At 39.0% G+C, this 22,472-nt stretch overlaps 1 protein-coding gene and 1 pseudogene across 2 annotated transcripts; one reads left to right on the top strand and one right to left on the bottom strand.

Annotated features, from left to right (window-relative positions):
- Nucleotides 1–10,068: 10,068 nt before the first annotated feature.
- Nucleotides 10,069–10,227, bottom strand: LOC111589901 (uncharacterized; annotated as a pseudogene).
- A 374-nt stretch (nucleotides 10,228–10,601) lies between these two features.
- On the top strand, nucleotides 10,602–21,496 carry LOC100381889 (uncharacterized). Of its 2 annotated transcripts, none has more exons than XM_008653408.2 (13): nucleotides 10,602–11,021; nucleotides 12,638–12,763; nucleotides 12,846–12,965; nucleotides 14,661–14,936; nucleotides 15,683–15,855; nucleotides 16,264–16,620; nucleotides 17,163–17,314; nucleotides 18,247–18,437; nucleotides 18,539–18,647; nucleotides 18,752–18,906; nucleotides 18,980–19,072; nucleotides 20,687–20,767; nucleotides 21,042–21,496. In XM_008653408.2, the coding sequence occupies exons 1-13, from the start codon at nucleotides 10,617–10,619 to the stop codon at nucleotides 21,111–21,113; spliced, it is 2,310 nt and encodes a 769-aa protein (XP_008651630.1). In that variant the 5' UTR covers nucleotides 10,602–10,616; the 3' UTR covers nucleotides 21,114–21,496. The 2 variants fall into 2 exon arrangements, with proteins under 2 accessions (XP_008651630.1, NP_001168142.1); NM_001174671.1 differs by having other exon boundaries at nucleotides 10,663–11,021; nucleotides 16,348–16,620; nucleotides 21,042–21,373.
- The last annotated feature ends 976 nt before the right edge of the window (nucleotides 21,497–22,472 follow it).

Raw genomic sequence — 22,472 nt, 5'->3', positions numbered from 1 at the left:
AAACAACCCATTAATTTACCAATTGATTCTTGGGTTGAAATACTTTGTAATAATGTGTGCAGGAACAAGTGTGTGTATGCGCACGTGTGGTGATTTATTGGGTGGGCCAACATCAAGGGTTGAAATACTTTCTTTATTCATTAATCTCTAATTATTGTCGTTGTTTAGAGTTAAAGTGGGATTTGTTTGGTTTCAGGAATAAGCTAGTCCATCATTTCTCGCTCCTCATTTTTTTGTTTGGTTTGTGAAATATAATGAGTTGATCCATCACCATAGAAACGATTAATTTCCAACAGTTAAGCACTAAATCATGTATTTTATTAAATAAATTACATTATTAGGAAAGACAAGATTGAAGATGTAAAAAATAAGGATAGGAAACTAATGCTGTGAGTAATATATTTGGGTCACTTTATGATCTGCTCTGTATTTTTTGATACAATTATAAAAATAGAATATTGCTGGAGCTATTTTTTATGAATTGAGCTCTATATTTTAAAAAGGTCATTAATTTAATGCAATGTTGGAGATGCTCTAACGATGTACTTGGGTTGGGGACTTAAGTCTTTATTATATTAAATCACCAGTTTCCATCGTTCCATTGTGGTTACTTTTATAAAAAAAACTATTATATTTCTTTGTAACCAACTTGCCTTCTCTCCAACTCAGTCGGGTCCAGTTTCCACCGTAGTTATCGTGTTCCTCCACATTTAATTGGTAGAAACTAAAATTATGTACAAATGAGGATTTGAACCATGGTTGTTGGCTCTAAACTCATAGAGTCACAGTCACACACACGTAGTCAACATAACACACATTATACTCTATACAGAAGGTCAGAAGCATAAATAGGAACCGTAACATTGTATTAGCACTTTCCTAGTTTTTTTGTTTATCGCTTCCACATCAAAGCAATTGAAATTTTCAAATTAAAATTGGTTCAAAAAGGTTGGTCGTTTGTGCACATACTAGAATGGAGCAAACAGAGGACCTCTACAGTAGTACGCTCCTCTCAAAACAATATAAATCATCCAATCCTTCCATGCCATAATTTGGATGGATCCTGAGATACCGTTCTCCCATATGACCATGAGTATCATTCATAGGAAACAGAGGCAGTACAGTGAAACAAAAATCATGGCAGTGAATCATCAATTTCTTTTTGTTCTGTTTCATGTTGACGCACCAGGATTTAGAGGTATCGGAAAGACATGCATTACCAGCAAGAGCCAATTTGGCGCCTATCTGGTGGTTTGTAGTGCTTCTTGCGGCCATAATTCTAGTAATTGATGAACCCTAACATCGGGTTGGACAAAAGTGGATGGCAAGAAAGGGAGTAGCTTCTAAAACAGGTGGTAAAGAGGCCCTATTCTTCCTCCATAGACAGGTGGTCACAAGCTCAAGACCAGAGTTTGAACATCTTTCTTTCAAATGTGGAAAGTGAAAGCAACTGTAATGCTTGTTCTATTAGCTAAGAATGTATCCAGGAACTATTCTAGCTCATCAGATATTATACAAATTAGACAAACATTATAGTATGTGCATAAGTGTGAGACATAGTTAGGGCCTAGATATGGTAGTGTATATGTGATTGTTTCATTGTATTTTTCTGAATGTGAATCACAAAACATCTTGGTACATTGTTTCAACTTCAGATCAACATAAGTTATATTTTTAATTAGTTTATTTTTGTATGAAGATTTATAGAAGGACATGCTCGGTGTAGTGATGAGAACTTTCTCAGTGAGTCATGAGATCATGAGTTCAAAACAGGTTTATCCCATCTTCAGACCCCCACTCTTGTGGGAGCGTCCAGCACGGGGTCTATAATTTTATATGAAGATTAATGTAATATTATGTTTCCGTTAAAAATAACCAGGCCTTATTTTCGATAGCCATGCCTAGCCGTCAAAAATAGCTCTTCTATCTTCAACAGTTAGATCCAACCACGGAAATAAAGGTTGTTAGACCTATTTTCGGTGACCACCCTAAAACTATTGAAATTAATTAATTTCGGTGGCCATAAAAAATAAACATTATTTTTGGCTAAATACTTCCGACGAGTTACCACCGACAAAAATAACTATATAGCCACCGAAAATAAGCTATTTTTTACTAGATCTGACTGCCGAAATTATATATATATATATATATATATATATATATATATATATATATATATATATATATATATATATATATATATATATATATATATATATATATATATATATATATATATATAACTGTTGTTGTTTAGAGTTAAAATGGGGATTCTAACGATACACCATGGGCCGGGCCTGGGTTTTTTTTTATCGTTTGTACGTCAAAGCAGTTGAAATTTTCAAATTAAAATTGGTTCAGAAAGGCTCGTCGCTTGTACACAAATACTTGAATGGAGCAAACAGAGGACCTCTACACTGTAGTACGCTCCTCCCAATTCAATATAAGCCATCCAATCCTTGGCATACCATAATTTAGATGTATCCTGTGATACCTTTCTACCTTTCTCCGGGACCATGAGCATCAATTATAGGAATCATAGAGCAGTACAGTGAAACAAAAATCATGGCAGAAAATCATCAATTTTTTTTTTGTGTTCTATTTCATGTTGACACATCAGGATTTAGAGGTATCGGGAAAACATATATTAGCAGCAAGAGCCAACTTCGCGCCTTTCCAGTGCCTTGTACGTTCTACTCGAGTAGAACCACAAAAGTGGACGGAAAGATAGGGACAAGAGTTTGAAAATGTGGGAAATGCAAGCGGTTAGCTGAATGTAGCCACGAACTATTTCAACTCATCAAAAATTATATAAATTAAACAAACATTCTTGGTAGGTATGGTTACGTGGCATCATTCTAAGGAACCAAATGATGCCTTAGTGTATGTGAGAGAATTGCATGCTATAAAGATTAACTTGGAACCGTGGAGTTGATAAGTTAGGTACATTGAGTGCATGCATGGTTACCGGCCAGGAATAAAAAAAAAGATGAAACATTTGAGTTCATTTACCTTCACAAAGTGATGTATACATGTGAATCAATGATAATACGGTTCATTTCGTTTCTTTGAAACATAGAAACTGTACCATACACTACATATGCATTGTCAAAATAGTTTTTTTTTGCCAAGCAGAGCGCCAGAGCAATTTGTTCAAGACTCTGTTTGACAGCAAAACAAGTTGCTAAACATCTTTAGTTTCGGGCAGAAGTACTATAAATTTCTAATCTATCGCCTTCAAATTCTCCTATGTTCTTGCAGACCAGTCGCACCTAACTAGAGTCTAATGTGACCTAGATTTTAATGGATGACTCATCATCTTTTACAGTAACAAAGACAAAAAAAAAAGCAGTCACAAGTGAATTTGATGCTTGGCTCATTATGGTTTGCTGCAAACATAGTTGAGATTTTGAATTAAAATGGGTTGAAAAAAACATGGTTACATGTGCGCGAGGATGGAGTAAAGAGCAAAAAAAAATTTCTTGGAATTGGTGATGAGAACACAGGAACACGAAACAGAGGACAACAAAGTTTTATAATATAGTAAACTCAAACGTTGTCGTTGTAAAAACACTGATTACAAACGTTTTTCCTACTTAACTATATAGAGTACTACATAGGAGTCGAACTATCAGTCAATTTTACACAGATATAGCAAAAAACCTTATCAAAATCTACAGTTATTGGTAGATATCCAATGATATCTCTAATACCACACCATGTATTTTTCTTACTTGGCAGACCGATATAAAAAACTTTAGACCAAAATTGGCTGTTATTTTGTTGCCTTCGGATTTAAACAAGAGAAAGGAATGTCTGTTAAAAGTATACAAGACAATGAGATTGATTCTTCCAGTAATGTTGAGGTTTTAGAACCCTCCCCAAATCCTAACAAGAGGAAACAGATTCCTCATATTAGCCCAAAAGTTGATCCTAATTTAGAAGAAATCTGTAGCAAAAAGAGTATGATGTCATCACTACTACAACCTCTGTTGATGGGTGTGGCAATGAATTTTTAATAAGTGATCTTTCCACCAAGGATATGTCTGTGACAAAATCAGATATGATAGTGATTATATCATAGCAATTTGAGATGACACAATTTTCGAGTAAGTTCCTCACATTTTTTTATTTAATAGTCAAGTTATGTATATTATTCAGATATAATTGAATATTTTTGTTATATAACGTTGCTATATAGGGCTATATGGGTCCAAAGCTTCAAACCATACAGGATAGATTTGACCGCCAAGACATTACATGAATTGTTAAAGGTGAACCAAGATATGTCTATAGAACGTTTTAACATGGTTGTTCGGATTCTTACTCATAATGAACCAAAGAGGTTGTCCATTGCAAAGCGAAGGCTTACAAAACACTATATGGACTGTGTTTCTTTGTAAGTTTGTTTATTTAAATATTATTATTATAATATGTATGATATTAACTTATATTTCCTATATTTATATGTTATTATTACGTTTTCTCTAGTAAACATGTGGTTTTGACGAAGAAGCAAAGTCTTATAACGATCCTAGCGTGAAGGAATTGGCAGAAACATTAAATAATTAGATCAAATAAATTATTACATCACGATTTATGAATTTGTACGTCAGAATTCCTTTGATTTATAGTTAAATGTCACAAACATATAATGCTAATGTCTCACGTTTACAGGTTCTTATACCATGGAGATATTCTACATACTATGTACTTTTCGTGATTAATCATAAAAACAAATTTGTGTTTGTGTTTGATTTCTCACGTATTCTAGAATGGTGCAAAGATATACCACTAAAAAGATTTTGGTAAGCAATTCTTCTTATTTTGAAGAAATATAAGGCTGCATACGGTGTCAAACGCACTGGATGGTCACTTGACATTTATATGTGGTGATATTTAATTCGACATGATGCTCTAATGACCATTACTTCAGCAAGAAAAGGCCCATGCAAGAGTTGCTCGAGTAGACAAGCTCAGTCTTGCCTCATTGCGTTTCTTCTTTCTTTATTATTATAGGTTGTATGGTGATGACCATGACTTCAGCAGCCCTATTGGTTAAGCTACAAGTGAAATTAGAGTTGAGCAACAAGTGACTAGGTGTATATATGATTAGGTTATGAGATCATGCGCAACCAAATGTACAACATGTGTCCACACAAAACAACAAATTGTTAATCATCACGATTATGTACTAGGCATAACCATGAAACATTAACCCTACTAATCGACTGCAGATCACCAAGTCAGAGACCGTTGAAGAATATCCAAGTTTGATCAACTATATGATGGTGAAAAATTACCGTTGACTACCGCCATAGGGCAATCCATTCATTGTTGTTGGCTTATATGCCTCCTACTATATGGCAATACATCCCATTTCAGTTAATCAACATGGATACGACATTCCTCAAGATTATTGCTGGTTAATAGAAAAGGAGGAACAGACATCATATACGACCAGATGTGCATGCAAGTGCTTCTTATTTACATGCATGGGGATATGATACTGATTCTACACATGTCATGCATGTGTCGTTGTTTCTCTACAGCTTCAACCATGGTCCTTATATAGCTTGGACTGGAGTCATAGAGTGGATGTGGCCGTGTTATTGATGGTATATCAATGATTGCACATATACATAACAATTATAAGAAAAATCCTCAATTCCATTATAAATTATATATACGGGTCCCTAAGTGTCGTTATAATTGTTCTCTTTTCCTGTGTTTGCCACTCTTTGAAATTTTCATTTTTCTCTGTCCGACACTTCCATTACACACTATTTAGCTACTCCCCAGAGAAGCAACGACTAGGATAACCATTTCCAGTTGTGTGCAATACCAAACTTTGACCCTCCTCCTCCAACAACAGGAGCTTAGAATCAAAGGCGAAGCCGGATTTCATATAGGGGAGGTTAGTTTAAAAGTGTCTACAACAAAATTAAGATGTCATTAGTATCGACTTAAAATTATAAATTCAATATTGACTTAAAGAAGTATCAATCATCTTTAATGTTCTTAGTTTTTTTATTTAAACAAGTTTTAATTGTTTAAATTGAAGATAAAAAGAGACATTATTCGTAAAACCAATTATTCATATTATATTTATTTTATCTACCCACGTAAAATTCTATCATAAGAAGATATATCTTGTGAAAACACAACAAGATGTATTTTATTTTTAATTAAAATTTTGTTATCTTAGTTGAGGTATTATATATATATATAATTTTTAAAATCAGTTCAACCAAGAAGGAGTAGTAAAAAATATTTTCAGAAATATTAAACAGTTGACTTAAAATTATAAATTCAATATTGACTTAAAGAAGTATCAATCATCTTTAATGTTCTTAGTTTTTTTATTTAAACAAGTTTTAATTGTTTAAATTGAAGATAAAAAGAGACATTATTCGTAAAACCAATTATTCATATTATATTTATTTTATCTACCCACGTAAAATTCTATCATAAGAAGATATATCTTGTGAAAACACAACAAGATGTATTTTATTTTAAATTAAAATTTTGTTATCTTAGTTGAGGTATTATATATATATATAATTTTTAAAATCAGTTCAACCAAGAAGGAGTAGTAAAAATTATTTTCAGAAATATTAAACAGTTTATTTAAGGAGAGGACTCACCCTACCTACCCACCTCCGTCGAAGTCGCAATTCGCGCAAAATTCACGTGCTACGCGGTTGTTAGGAATTGAACTGTCAACCTCTCCCTCGCACATACCCTCTACTACCACTTCACCTATGATATGCTTTGTGTTTAGTTTGTAGTTTTTTGTCCACATATTACAACATTTCCGAGTGTAAACGAATTCAAATAAAAAAATTGTCAACTACAAAGTTGAATAACTTTCGAAGTTCTGCAACTTTCATTTTGACACTTTTTCATCTAAGGTAGTTTTCAAAATTTGAATTTTAAATTTGACATACTTAAATTCAATTTTTGAGAACCGAAATAAGTTCAAATAAAAAAGTTATCAACTACAAAATTTCATAACTTTTAGAGATCTACAACCTTTTTTTAGTGGTTTTGTCATACGAGGTCGTTTGAAAAACTCAAAAATTTAAGGATAAAAATGGTTTCTACATACGGTTCCTTAAGAAAACCGCCACTAGAAATTATGGATTTTTACAGGCGTTTTTTTCTTAAAAAACCACCACTAAAAATAGCAAATGTGGTTGATAACCGAATCCGTCTGTAAAAATATATCGTCCTACAGGCTTTGAGCCTTTTTCTATTAGTATAGACCCGCACAGTGTGAAATAGGGTTGATGTCTTATGCTCGTAGTTCCGTGTTTATAGTTTAGGAAAAGGCCCTAGCGTGCCCTTTATGTCATAAGAATTAGGTAGGGAGTATTTGGATCCTCCATAAAGTTTAGTTCGGATTTTGGATACCAATTAGAAGGACTAAACATAAACTAATTGCAAAATTATTTGCATAGCTATGGCGTATTTGGTATGTGGCGTATGGCGCCACGCTACGCCCACGAAAAGTGTGGTGGATGGCGGTGGCTTAGGCCATGTACCAAACACGCCCCTAATTCGCGAGACAAGTCTATTAAACATAATTAATTTATTATTAACATTTTTCACTATAACACGATATGGACTAATCACGGATTAGCATATCTATAATAACCATGTTGCATCTAATGGAACCGATGCTCAAATGGAGTTGGAAGAGATGAGGGATACATGGTGGAGTTCTAGACATTTCATCGTGCACAACTTTCCTATACAGGAACATGCAAGATGCACATGCTTGTTATTCTTAACAAAATGTTATTCAATCATTACTGGACGAAGTGACTTTAGTATCGATTAAGAACCAGTTAAAGTTCCAAAATTTCAACTTGGACTATACAACCAGGACTAAAGATCTTAGTTCTTTTAGTCACGGTTGCATGAGCCGATACTAAATGATTCTTTATTACCAGTTAATGGCTCTAGCAGGTACTGAATAATGGTCCGAAAGCATAAAAAAATTAAAAATGGTCTGGCACGCACACGTCACAAGTCATGCGAAATGATATGAACTAGGATCTGGCTTCCCACTTTTTTCCTACCACTATGCTAAAGAGCTATTTCTGACTAGAAAGGAGATATTTTTCTTTTATTTTAACTATGAAAGAGTCTTTAGGACTAGTTAGTGGTAAAAATCTGTACTAGAGGATACCCTATAGAACCAATTTTTTTTCACCAACCAGTACTAAAAGGTTCAAAACATTAGTAACGGTTGATATTACTAGCCGGTACCAAAGTTGACTCTTTAGTGTTGGTTTTTAAAACCAGATAATATTAAAGGGTCTCAATATTTCACACCACCTCGACGCGCCCTCCTGCAACTATACATGTCTAAATGGGCCGGCCCAACAGTAGGCCCGTGACCCGGCACAGTCGTGGCCTGGCACGAGCACGGCCTGACCCGACTATAACCGTGCCCGGGCCAGTCCGGTCCGATAACCGTGCCGGGCTTGGGCTGGCCGTTTGGCCCGCGGTGCAGGCACGAGCCCGACACAGTTAATTGGTAGGCACGGTAACAGCCTGTTTGAGGAACTTATTTTGTAACGGTCAGTCTGTTTTTAGCTATAATACTGATGATATGTTATTATATAAGAGCATTCTGAATTGTGATATGTGTTTATATGTGTATCTGAAATTATTTGTCTAAGTATATATCTAAAATTATAAATATAATTAATTGAACCTAAAATAAATTTGAATATTGTCTTTAGATTCTGAATTTTAGAGTGTTTTTTTGTTTATGGGTCCGGGCCGTATAAGAATAACCGTGCCGGGCCGTATAAGAATAACTGTGCCGGGCCCGTATAAGAATAATCGTGCCGGGCCTGGGCTGCGTCAGCCAGCCCACGGGCCGGCCCGGTCCGGCACGATACTGAACCGTGCCGGGCTTGGAATGTCGCTCCTCGTGTCGGGCCCAGCCGTGTTCGTGCCGGGCCGGCCTGACACGGCCCGTTGGACATGTATACCTGCAACTCCCTCCTCACCGCGCACGTCGCCGCCAGCACACACCAGGACAAATGGCCATGCACGCGCGAGGCTCGTCGCTAGCACCTTCGCCCTCGACACCCTCATCGACAGTAGCTTCTCCCTTAGCGCCACGGTGCGCGAGGCGATGGCAACATCTGTATCTCGGGCCAGACAACAAGGACAAGGATTTATAGCGGGATTAGAACGATCGTCCGTTTTCTTGGGGAGATAAGATTTATCCGATATCATCATCATTAACATGTGTTGTTTGTTAGGCGAGAAGCAGGGATAAGGTTTATCCAATCACAAGGTTTATCTGTTTGTTTGGCAAGAAACGGGGGAAGGTGAAACAGATGTGCGCCTCGCGCATGACATAGTTGTTACGTGAGAAGCATGGGAGTGTTAGGCGAGCCGGGGGTGGGGTGGGGTGGGGGTGGCGATGCAGTTGTTAAGCGAGAAGCGGGGAGGGGAAAATGTGTGATTCGTGTGTGATGAGAAGCCGAGGAGGGGGAAACAAATGTGGGCTTTGTGCATGATGCAATTGTTAGGCAAGAAGCGTGGGGTGTTAGGCGAGGGGGGGGAGGGGCATATGTTGATAGTCGAGAAGCAGAGGAGGAAACAGATGCGCACTTCGTGTGTGACGCATGATGACCGTCGAAACTGGTGTTGTTAAGCAGTAGAGACTATTATAACATCTCCAACAATGCCTTAAATCAGTGCATTATCTTGAAATATAAGGCTCAACACATAAAAAACAGTTCCAATAGTATCCCATTTTATAAATTTATATAAAAAATATAGAGCATACCATGAAGTGATCTAAATATACTACACCCGAGACTAGTGCCCTATCCTTGTTTTCTACACCATTTTCATCATTTTCTTTCTTAATAATATAATTTACTTTCTAAAATACATGATTTATGGCTTAACTGTTGGAGCATAATTTGTTTAGTGCCCTAAACACTTTAAATAATGTAGTATTTTAGTTTTTGCGTCACTTTGTTGGGATGCTATAGCACCACACATGCACATTAAATAAAAAAAGCACAATAGTGGTGCATTGAGACGATATGCAATCATATTTGATACCTATAAAAAGTAACTTTAATATCAGAGTGAATATATGGTTCACATATCAGATATTAAACTATATTAAACTGATAAAAACAAATATTACACCTTATCATAGTCAAAAGACCCAAAAGATATAAGTTAAGTAGAAGCCCGATCCTTTTTTATAAGCCGCTTGGTTGCTTGTCCTTCTTAAGCTGATAAGATGGTACTACGTGAGAGCATTATGCTGTATGTGACTTCATATCGTGTTGGGATTGAATGGTTTTTCAAGATCTATTTAGAGATATTTGATTTCTAGAGACTAATTAACTCTATTTTATTTTATTTTAATATCTAAATTGTTAAATACGTTTGCAACTTTTCCGGTGCCTCACTGGTCACTAGTTGTTACAATTTCACTTTTGCAATTTTTAATAGAAAATAATACTACCGAGAAAATGTTCCTCGAAGTCAAACAGGTATTTTCCAGACTCCAGACTCTAGACGCTCATGGACAAGGCGACCAGCCCGGAACCTAGACGCTCATGGGCCGGTTCTGCCTTATCTCCCTCCCTCCTAGTCCTACCACTTCCTCATTCCCCACGTACTCTCTCGGCTGCTCGCTTATGGCGATCGAAGCTGCGCGCCTCTCACCGTCCATCGCCGCCGCCGCCTTCCTCGCCAGCCGCCCCCCTCTTGCCCTCCGCCCGTTCTCCCTTCGTCGCAGGTTTCCCCTCCTCCGCGTCCTCGCCAACTCATCGGGAGGGGACGGACGCGTCGTCGCTCTGTCCTCGTCTGAGCTCCGAAAGCGCCGAGGCCTGTCTTCCTCCTCTGGGGCTGCGGACTCCGCATCTGACGGGGATGAGAAGCTACGCTCGCTTCGTCGACTCTTCGCGCGGCCCGACGTTGCTATTGACGCCTACATCGTCCCTTCACAGGACGCCCACCAGGTCGAGCCGCCCTCTCCCTAGCCCTCAAGAATCCCAACTTGTATTATGATTAATCTGGTGTATATACCCAGTCGGAGAACATGAATAGATAATTTCTCAACGTATTAGTGTAATTGTGGAAAAAAATGATATAATTTAGGCGCTACATGCATGGTAATACCCACTTGTTACCAAAAAAAAATACTGCATTGTGTGTGACTAATGTGTTGCAACGTGTCTGGATCTTAGCCCTATCTTTTAAAGATGTACCTTGTGTATCCCCAGGAGGCTTAACTGGATAACAATTTTTGCTCTTGTGATGTATATGGACACTACTGCCACGTGGAGTTTTGGGAAACTTGTAATGCTCTAAACGCATATCAACCCCATTTAATATAGGGTCACTTGAGGAGTCTCTAGATGTTAATTAAAAAAATACAAGAGACGGATTCTTCGCGAAGAGACTGTTTCTAGTTCTACATTACTCTCCATATATATTGTCTCTTAACTGTATTTATGATTCAAAGGGCCAGGATTATATCATGCAGTTTTTAGCTGTATCTTGTACTTGAAAAACCATTACAGGGTCTCTAGGTTGTACATGCCCTAAAGGGATGATAGTGGAAAGGGAGTGGTCGGTGTGGTAGGAACACAGAGGGGCGGGTGCCTGGAGAGAGGCGGCCGTGAGCAGGTTGGTGAAAAAGTGGCTGTTGAGTTCGGAGTTGCTTGGCTGCTGTGATGTGTGGGAGTGATGTGGTAATTTGAGATTGGCCTGGTTGAGATTATAGATTAAGGTGTTATTTTGGTTGCGAAGTACATGGGAAGTATTTATAACTATCATGATTACTTTTAATTTAAAATACATATACTCTAATAATTCTTCGATAGTTTCCAAATATGTTGGATGTATGCGATGATACGGATGCACCCATTCTTAGAAGTAGCTGTGAAACATACTTGACTATTGAAAAAGCAGTAGAAGCGCTCAATAGTTGGTACATTTGATATAAATATATAATTTCTAGCAAGGTGTGGTCTAATTATGTCATGATGTACTTCCATAAAAATGAAGCATTTGCTTGACAGTGCAGTAGTTTCCACTACTACTGAAGTCATGAAGCATATATGTTTTTTTATTCCGCTTGTAAACTAGCTTTGAGTTTAGCTAGGGCTTTAGATAATCATGATATCTATGTGTTGGAATGAATGTCTCCCTTTCTATATTAGGCTGATTGAGTACATCTCTCCTTTCACCTGCGTGTGATTGATCCCTTCCATAGTAGAGATATTACTTACTTTCCATACTCCATAGTAGAGTGGCCTGCCTTCTCAGGTAGTGTGTGCCGGCCCTAGATGCCTTGGCCTCCAAAGATTTCCACCCTATATATGTAATGGTTCATCTGTCTCAATATACATATACAGATTCTACCCCTTTCCACTCTTCTAACACTATGCTCAACATGAGTTTGTGACTGCATATGTTTTAGAGTTTTTCCATATGTGGTGAACTGTTGTCCTAATATTGCTGCCGAATATAAATGATGTAGAAAAATTTCAATGCGTTACTTAGTGAAGCGACACGATTGAATTAAATATAATCTCCACTTACATGTTTTTTTTCACAACTTCTGTTGCAGAGCGAATTCATTGCAGAATGCTTCACGAGGCGTGCCTATCTGACTGGGTTCACTGGCAGTGCTGGTACAGCTGTGGTCACAAAAAATAAGGCTGCTCTCTGGACTGATGGCCGTTATTTTCTTCAGGTGCTCCTACTTCCTGCAAACTTTAATATCTTTGCACCTTTATTTCTGTTATTGCTTCATGATCAATTCTTCTGTTTGCTAGGCAGAGAAGGAATTGAGCCACCACTGGACACTCATGCGCAGTGGGAATCATGGTGTTCCAACTACTAGTGAGTGGTTGAATGATGTTTTACCATCTGGTTGCCGAGTTGGTATTGATCCGGTGAGTTTTTCTTTGATAAGTTATTCAATAATTTATATATTTACTACTGGGTAGTGGGTTCAGAGACGCACTGCTTATACACTTTAGTGAAGGATAAGCCATAGTGATCTTGATATTTTGGAGCTCCAATTCTAGGATAAGCAGTAGTGGTTAGTGCCTATGTCGTGTCATCTTATCTCTTGCTTTATCTCTTTAGTTGTTAGAAATTTGGTATGCTTTCTAGCTGTAAAGGAGTCTTAGTTCTACTTCTGTATATGGAACCCAAGACCACCTGTGCTTAGCACTGCCAAGTAATATACTGAAAATTCTTCAAAAACCAATGTCTCTGCCAACATTTGGTATCTAGAGCCTGGTTCTTACCGCCTTGATCCATGGCGACTTCCTCCACCCGGCGTAGGGTATCTAGCTGTAAAGTAGTCTTAGTTCTATACCTGGAAGCCAAGAAAAGCTGCAGTTTAACACTGCCAAGTAATATACGGAAAATTCCTCAAAACCTGTCCTTGACAACATTTAGTTGATGCCCATATTAAGTGGATAGTTTTGGGTTTATGCTCTTTCTTGGTGATTGTTGGAACTCACTGACACGTGGCCAAGTGGGTGGGTCCAAGCAACGGGAAACAGGAACACTTTGATGCTTAGCAACACAACGGATTAGAGAAGCAGTGTCTTTCAGCCTGTCCCATCAGAGTACAATGTGGGGGATTTATAGGTAACCAGGGGGCAGTCTTACCCTCGTAAGTACAGTTATGCCCCTGGTTACCTACGTTATCCCCGGAATATTCCCCCCTCAGGGGTTATTACAGGTCATTACAATGTGGTTAAGTACAACCTGGACTGACGCACCATTAATACTACCCTGCGCTGGGGCTTACACGTGGGGCCAGACGATCCATGATGGCGCCGCGTGGGCCCGCTTCAGTAACATGTGCGGGTAGTGACTGCAGCCTTCATCTTAGGGCGTCGGGTCTTTGGGTGCCGGTAGGGCATTCGCCTGTTCTGGTCGATACTTCCGTCCCAAGGCCTTCGCTTGGTTGAGGTAGACTTCGCTTTTCCAAAATTGCGACCTGTCCTGTTCACGTTATAAATGAACTGAGCGAGGGGGCGGGCGGCCTTCGCTCCAACAGTGATGTCACCATGACGTGACTTATGAATGTCACAACACATAAACGACGCTGCAGTTAGGTGATTAGTGATTAGCAAAAATTTTATAAGACATGACTGGAACTGCAGTACATTCCCTTGGATCTGCTCCATCACAAACTGTCTACATTGAAATTTGTTATCTGATCTGCTTGTTCCATTGAAATTTTAGGCATCATGATTTCATTACTTTTATTAGATTTATGGATCTACTGACATATAACTATCTTTTCAAGAAATAACAGTAATCAATGAGTCATTGGTTAACTATTATTGATAAAGAAATCATGTAATTTTTTTTGGTTTCCAGGTAGAGATTTTGTTGCTTTTTACTCTATAAAATCTTACATTTTTTTATTTAGAAGCTTGTTATGTGTATGTTTCTCTTGGAAATGGTGTGATGATGTCAAATCAACCGGGAGTTATATCTTCTAAATGATTTCAATTTTCACTTATTTATTGTTTCCTTTTTATCTATTATGTTTCTTTTCTGGAGATGTATGTTCATTAATTCTCAGTCTAATCTTGTTTCCTTCATTTTTTCGAAGGATGCAGTTTCTTTTCTCATTTGATGCTGCTGAAGAACTGAAGGATTCAATCGCCAATAAGAATCATGAGTTAGTTTTGGTTCAGGGCATGAACCTAGTTGATGAGATATGGGGAGATGCAAGGCCAAATCCCCCAAAAGAACCAACTAGGGTGCATGACATCAAATATGCTGGTATTGATGTGCCATCAAAGTTGTCCTTCATTAGGTCACAACTTGCTGAAAATGGGTGTGATGCTGTGGTAATTTCAATGCTCGATGAAGTTGCTTGGTTGTTGAACATGGTAAAATCTTGTCTTTTACAATTTGTTTGATTGATATGTTTCTTATGAGTATTGTGGAATGTCGATTAAACCATGCTGGGTTTTTCATTTTTTGTTCAATTTGTAAATCCATTTTGGTGTATTTGGGTCATACATGTGAATAACCCCAGTATTTACATGCTTTCAGTCAAAAGCATCATATATGTAAATGTTCTTAGTAAATATTACTGTCTTAGTTTTATTATTTCTATTTTTTTTGTTCATAACTGGTTTATGGTACACATTTCCTGAGTTTCCAGTGCAAGGTTCTACTTGGGAGTTTTTGTTGTTTATTATTATTGTTGAAGTGTATAAGTGGATTGCCTACCTTCTCCTAACAACTTACTCTTTTGGATTGAATTGGTTAGTGGGTCCACTCTTACGTATTATTAAAGCCAGAGGTCTCGAGTTCGAATCCTTGCAGAATCTTTATTTGTGCCTCCCCCTTTATTTCCATGTTTCACGTTTAGGCCTTCCTCTCTGGCTGCACGTGAGTGGGGGTGCTGAAGTGTGTAAGTGGACTGTCTACCTTCTTCTAACAGCTTAAGCTTTTGGGTCGAATTGGTTAGTGCGTCTACTCTAACAATTATGTTATAATAATTGCTGAAAAGAATTTATTGTTCTTAATCAACTGCCATGACTGAACTCAAAGCTTGAGCAGCGACTGCAGAGAAAGCATAGCAGCATTTTTCATGAATCTGATGGGTTCGTCTCACATTTAAATGCAGAGAGGAAGTGATGTCCCACATTCACCAGTATTTTATAGCTACCTCATTGTGGAGGTTAGCACTGCTACACTATTTGTAGACAACAGCAAAGTTTCTAAAGATGTTCTGGAGCACCTTGAGCAAGCTGGTGTGAAACTTAAGCCATATGAAGCAATTATTTCTGAAGTAGAAAGGTAAATCTTGCAAAAGCACTAATCTTTAAAAAATTTCTATCTCGATTCAAGCATATGGTTTGTGTTTAGTTGTTGATGTAGACCTTTGTTTCTATAGTAAGACAATCATCATGGTAAAAAGCAAAATATATTGATTTAACAGTCCCATTGGGCTCATGGTTCTTCTTCTTCCATATTAAATTTAATCAATTGGATTGCTTATGGCCTTATCTGTGCAAAATGCTTCACTGCCCTGGAGGTGATGGAGTTTTTGTTCTTTTTCTTGTCATTATTTATTTTTTTGTAAATAAAATGTCTGTCAGGGTTTACTAGTGAATTTTCAGATCTCACTATTGACATTAATATGTGTGTTGTACCATATGTATATTTCTTTTTAATAAAATGATGTTCATCTCTCCTGAGTATCAGAAAAAAGATCTTGCGACAATTCAATAGGGAAAATATAATTTTTGCAATGTTGCTGTTGATCAAAACATTGATCGCTTTGTCAAGACTGGCAGAGAAAGGTGCAAAGCTCTGGTTGGATTCTTCAAGCGTGAATGCAGCCATAATTACTGCATTTAAATCAAGTTGTGACATGAAAAAGAAAGGAAAAGCAGGTGAAGAAGTTGGAGAAAAAGAAGCATCTTCAAACGACCGGATAACTGGAGATCCTAGTGTCCACAATGGAGTCATAAGTGCTGTATACAATGTTTCACCGGTTGCACTTGCCAAGTCAGTTAAAAATGATGCAGAAATTGAGGGAATGAAGAATTCACACTTAAGGTATTGCATTGAAGGGCTTTTGAACTAGTGTTCTTCTCTTCTGAAAATTACCTGAATAAATTTCAAAATTTTCATTTCCTATAGCTCTACAAAGGAAAGGTATGTAGGCCCCTAGGGCAGCCCAGCAGGAATTTTACAACTAAAATAGTAATTTTTCTCTCGTAACGAAACATAATGCATTAACTATTAGACTGTTGGGAAAAACAGCAAAGTTTCAACATGTCTTGATCTATTGACTAACGGGAACTAGTCTCTATGTGATCTATTGGAATAACCACTGATGGTTATTTTCATTCTATTTACTGTAGACTATGCTTTTATTTTTGCATGCAAAACATTATTTTGTTATCATTGTGTGACTTCTGGAGTTGAAGTGTTCTTTAGTCATGTGGATATTGTTTAAAAGAATATCTCTCATCTGGTCCGTGCATCCAGCATTACTTATCATGTCTTAGGTCCACATTTTTGTTTGTATTACTGTGTCCTTTACTTTCATTCAACTTGACAGCTAAATTCCTTTGCTGGCACATGACACATTGTAGAGATGCTGCTGCTTTAGCAGAATTCTGGTGCTGGCTGGAGGAGGAAATCTGTAAAAGTGTGCCCCTTACAGAGGTGCAAATTGCTGAAAAGCTTCTTGAGTTTCGTCAAAAGCAAGATGGATTTATCGAGACAAGCTTCGACACTATAAGTGGTATATTTTGTTTGTTTTGTACTGAAAACTAGAAGCATATCTTGCTCATTGCTGCAGGTCTTTCTTAAAAACAGAATAGTTGTATTTATAAGTTAAACCTACATGTTCTTTCATCAGTTCATATTAAAAGTGGGCAAGGGAATGAAAGAATCCAATGAAACGACTAACTAAATTAGATCGAATTATAAGATGCTGCATAGAACGTCAAAACAAATAACAATATATGCATGCCTTCTATATTTCTAATAAATTAAAAGTAGCAATTACGCTTAGTGGAGATGACATGGATAGCTTGCATTAAGAGATTGTAAGTTAGTGGGATGACATGGCTATTAGTGGTAGATGATGCAGATAAGTAGTGAGAGGTGATGTGGATAGTTAGTGAGAGATGATGTGGATAGTTAGTGAGATATGATGTGGATAGCTTGTATGTTAAGATAGAACTTGTAGTGGGGATTAGTTTTATAAGAGATATAGATACTATTAAAATCACATTGGCTAATTTCTTATGTTTTCATGTAACAGTATAATGATAATTTTTTGTGTTATCTTCAATACTTCTAGACTCAGTGTCTGGAGACAGATTGTCCTTCAGACTATTTTCCTTATCTTGAGCTACTTTTTGACAGGATAGATGGTTCTTGGTTAGTTAGGGTGGAATATATTGTTTCATTTAACCTTTTGTTGCCTGTTTTGTATTTTTTTATCTGTATGAATGCAATGGTAGTTTCAAGGCTTTATCAAAATCATTGTTTTTTTTGTAATTTTGTGTTAATGCTAATGTTTTGTTTTGATGCATATTTAGCTTTGTTCTTAGGTTGATCAAGTGATGAAAGCAGACATTTCATAGATTACATAACTGCAATTCTTCCCAAAGTATGATGTGTAATAGAGCTCTTGACTTCGAACTGATAGTCAATTTTCTCACACAGGTTATGGTGCAAATGGTGCTATAATACACTACAGACCAACCCCAGAGAGCTGCAGCTCTGTAGGAAGTGACAATCTGTTTTTGTTAGATAGTGGTGCTCAATACATTGATGGAACTACTGACATAACCAGAACAGTGCATTTTGGTGAGGCTTCCCCAAGGCAAAAGGAATGCTTCACCAGAGTTTTGCAGGTATTCAATTTGGTTATGTTGTTGGGCATACATTTTAGTAGCATTTAGTTTTGCAGCAACTTATATTCCTGCCTGATGGAAATCATAAAATCTTGTGACAGGGCCATATAGCTCTCGATCAAGCAGTGTTCCCTGAGAGAACTCCAGGCTTTGTGCTAGATGTTCTGGCACGGTCATCTCTGTGGAAGATTGGACTGGATTATAGACATGGTAGTAACTTTTTTAACTACATAAAATAATTCTCTAAAGAGAAGGATTGGTTTAGTATTCCATTGAAGGTATGATGTGCAACATTTTCATGTTTCTTGATCCAGGCACAGGCCATGGAGTTGGAGCTGCGCTAAATGTCCACGAGGGACCTCAGAGCATTAGCTATCGATATGGGAATTTGACAGCCTTACAGAAGGGCATGATTGTCAGCAACGAGCCTGGTTATTATGAGGACAACTCATTTGGCATTCGTATCGAGGTAGATTTATCTACTGTACTAAGAGTTGCAATTAATCATTTTTATTCCTAAATTTTGTTGTTGAATGCTGCAGAATTTACTTCTGGTAAAGGAGCTTAATCTGGCAAATTCGTTCGGTGGAATTTCATACCTTGGTTTTGAGAAACTAACCTTTGTTCCAATTCAGGTACATACGGATGGAATATTGTCTTAGTGATATGTTTCAATGGATGACACTTTACACTAGTCACACATATCCAATTGTTTTTTTGAACGTAATGGCAGGAGCTCCACCTCTCAATTAAGAAGAATAGGATTGACCCAGTTTTAAGGAAAATCGAGCCCAAAACCTACACAGGGCGCACGACAAAGAAACCGGCGGAAAGCCCCACAAACAACCTAGACAACGACAGCCTCACACTCACAAACCCCATCTAGAGGCATTGTTGCCAAGCTCAACGCAAGGAACGAGCAACTCCGATTTCTCAAGACGGGTTGCACACCGTCAAAGAACTCGACGACATCTACACCCAAATACCGGCACACAAGGAAGAAGGCCGCGGCGCGCCATCGTTGCCAAGCCTCGACACGCCCCATGCGAGGCAACTTTGATTCTTCACCATGAGCAATGATCCACATCGCCGAACATCGGGAGTAGGTAGACGCCTAGAGCGACAAAGGCCTAGGCACCACCAAGCCAAGCGGAGTGATGAAAAGCCTGCACAACGCTGACAACCACACAAACCGGAGGTCTTCTGGGCAACGCCTTCAAGAAGAAACAACATCAAGACGTCGCCGCCGCCCGCCTGGAGCAAAGTTTCATCCGAAGACCTAGCAGAGCATCGTTGATCGCCAGCACCAAGGAGAAAACTGCTGGAACAGCCACGCCGATGTCACCCCGCCAAGCCACCACGCGTTGTCACCTTCTGCCGACCACCGACGCACCAACCCAGCAGGTCCTAGCCCTCAGTCCCGACGCTGGCCGAGCACCAGTGAGGAACCCCAAGAAGGCCGAGGCGAGGACTCCCACACGGAGGGCGAGAGATCAAGGACGACACCCTCAACAGGGTAGGAGTGGCGCCCGCAAGCGTCACCGCCGTTCGCCCATAAATAGGCATAGCTTACGAGTTACGCCAGAGGACCTCCCGCCACACGTCCCAACGCACGAAGCCAGCCAGCCGGTCCTGCCCACACCACCGGCCGAGAAGGGAGGTGGAGAGATGGATCTGGCCAGAGAGGTTCAAAATCCGGCCTCCAGCTGATTGAGGAGCGTGAACCAAAGCCACGACGCCGGAAATCGCCGAGGCCGCCATCCCATGACCCACCACCCGCAGCCCTACCACAACTAACTCACCACTGGCAGCCACAGGTCCGCCGCTAGGCCAAGGCCCACGCGGGTCAAGGCCCCGACCCAACCACCGAAGGGACAACCGCGGCCTCCGCTGCGGGCCAGTCACACGCGCGGGTGCCGCCGCCGCGGGCTAGCCGCGCGATCTGGCACGGCCGCCGCCGCCAGGTCACCCGCCCAGGCCGGCGCGGAGGGAGAGGGGGTGGGGAGTGGCGGAGCAACTCCCCGGCGCTGCCGTCCTTGCAGGGCACGCGGGAAACGTCGCGGCCCTGCTCTGGCAGCGGCAAGGCCAAGGCGGGGTGGAGGGGCGGCGGCGGCTGCCGCCCGAGCAGGGCTACGCGAGCGGGGTCTGGGACTCTACATATCCAATTGTTATACTGCTAGTTTGTTGTTTGTAGTAAAAACATAATTCATGAAGTACTGATGATTTTTTTTTCTTTTTTGCATCTTTAGAGCAAGCTTATTGAGTCATCCTTGATGTCACCTTCGGAGATCAATTGGGTCAATGATTACCACGAAGAAGTCTGGGAAAAGGTGAGCTTTTATATCCTTGACCAGTTGACCCTGAGGCACTGGCCACCAAAGATGACGCTGTGGGCATGGCTATTTTGCTTGACGAAACAATAGGTCCCTTTCTTTATGCTTTTATGGGATCTTTCTGGTTCACAGTTTGTCAGTCATCATAGATTTTCTCAATGAATGTGTTTATGCTTTGTAATCATCATAATACTGCCTTCCTAGTTTCTCCAGTAAGTTATCTCATCTTATCGAAATCGATGGCCTTTTAAAGTTTCCACAATGTTTGCAGGTTTCCCCTTTGTTGAGTGGCCATTCTCGCGACTGGTTATGGAAGAACACTCGACCTCTTTTAGATGTGTAATAATAACTCAACGCACAGCACGGCTTGACTGCGTAAGTGAAAGAAATGAACAGACATGTTTGGCTGGAGCATCTCTTGAAGATCTGATGGCCTTCAATGGAATGCAACTATATGGCAGTAAACAGAGGCAAGACAATAGATGCGTAGGCTGGCCAGGGTTCAGCGGATGATAGGTTGAGGCTGGTGTATTTGACATCCAGCCAATTTGGTGCAACACTTGAAAAATGAATTACATGCAAGCCTTTTCTATTTATTACACTATCGACGACACCGTCCATTGTTTGATGAATTTATTATTTATTACATTTGGTACCTTTTTTTATACAAAAAAACATCTTTTTAGAGTGATGAAGCCATTTGAGACCATGGTTTCGTATATGGAATCAGTCAGATTCTTAGGGTGCTCTTGGTAGGGCTATGGCGAAAACAATTTGAGCTATGATTTTTGTGGTGAATTATGATGGAGCTGAAGCTATTTTGAAGAAAACGATTGATAAAATAGTTTGGTGACTTGGCGTTACTATTAAAAAAGACTGAAATATCCATAGTGCCCTTCTCTCTTTTTGTTTCGTATCTGTTTTCTTTCTATTCTCTTTCTATCTCGTCCTATCAACTTCTCTTTCTAACTTGTCCTATCAACGGAGACGGCGTTACCTCTATTTCATCTGCCTAGATTCTCTACTTTTTATCAGATTTCATCCTTCTAAATTCTAGCTCTTGCATTCTCTCTAAATCCATCCATTCTCTCTAAATCCATCCTCTATAGATAATACACCGTATTTCTAATATATTTTAAATTAGTTTTTTTACATATATAATACATATGTATTAATACTATGTTTAATCCATAGTTTAGAGTATTAAAAAAATTAGGAAAAAAGAGAAATCCCTAGATTTAGGGATAGAAGGACTCGTCCTTAAATTTAGAGTGCTTTTTTTTTTGTATAGACAACTACTACGATGTCTTTGTTAGGGGCAGCCGGGCAGCACTGCGGTCAGCCAAAACAATCAGCTTCTCCACGCGACCGTTGTCTGCATGTAGACATGTTCTCCCGCGAACACGTCTTTTTTGAGGATACACTATAAATACAAGTCACTTGGAGCGAAGGTATTTTTTTCTCGTATTAGGGCTTTTCGTGGGATTGGAGGGGAACAAAGAGTATTGAGGAGGGTTTTAATTTCTAAGGGATTAAATCTCTCTCAATTCTCTCCGATCCACATAGATTGAAATTAAAATGAACGAGCCCTTAACTTGTTAAACATGGAAGAGAAAGAAGAATACACCTATCGTATCAGATTGTTAGGGTATCATATCAATTGAGTCCTAAGTATCTAATTATAACGGTGCTACTACGTTTT

The sequence above is a fragment of the Zea mays genome, chromosome 7, assembly GCF_902167145.1.
Source record: "Zea mays cultivar B73 chromosome 7, Zm-B73-REFERENCE-NAM-5.0, whole genome shotgun sequence".
Lineage (NCBI taxonomy): Eukaryota > Viridiplantae > Streptophyta > Magnoliopsida > Poales > Poaceae > Zea > Zea mays.
The sequence above is the reverse complement of the archived record's forward strand: the minus strand, read 5'-3'. Positions and strand labels throughout refer to the sequence as shown.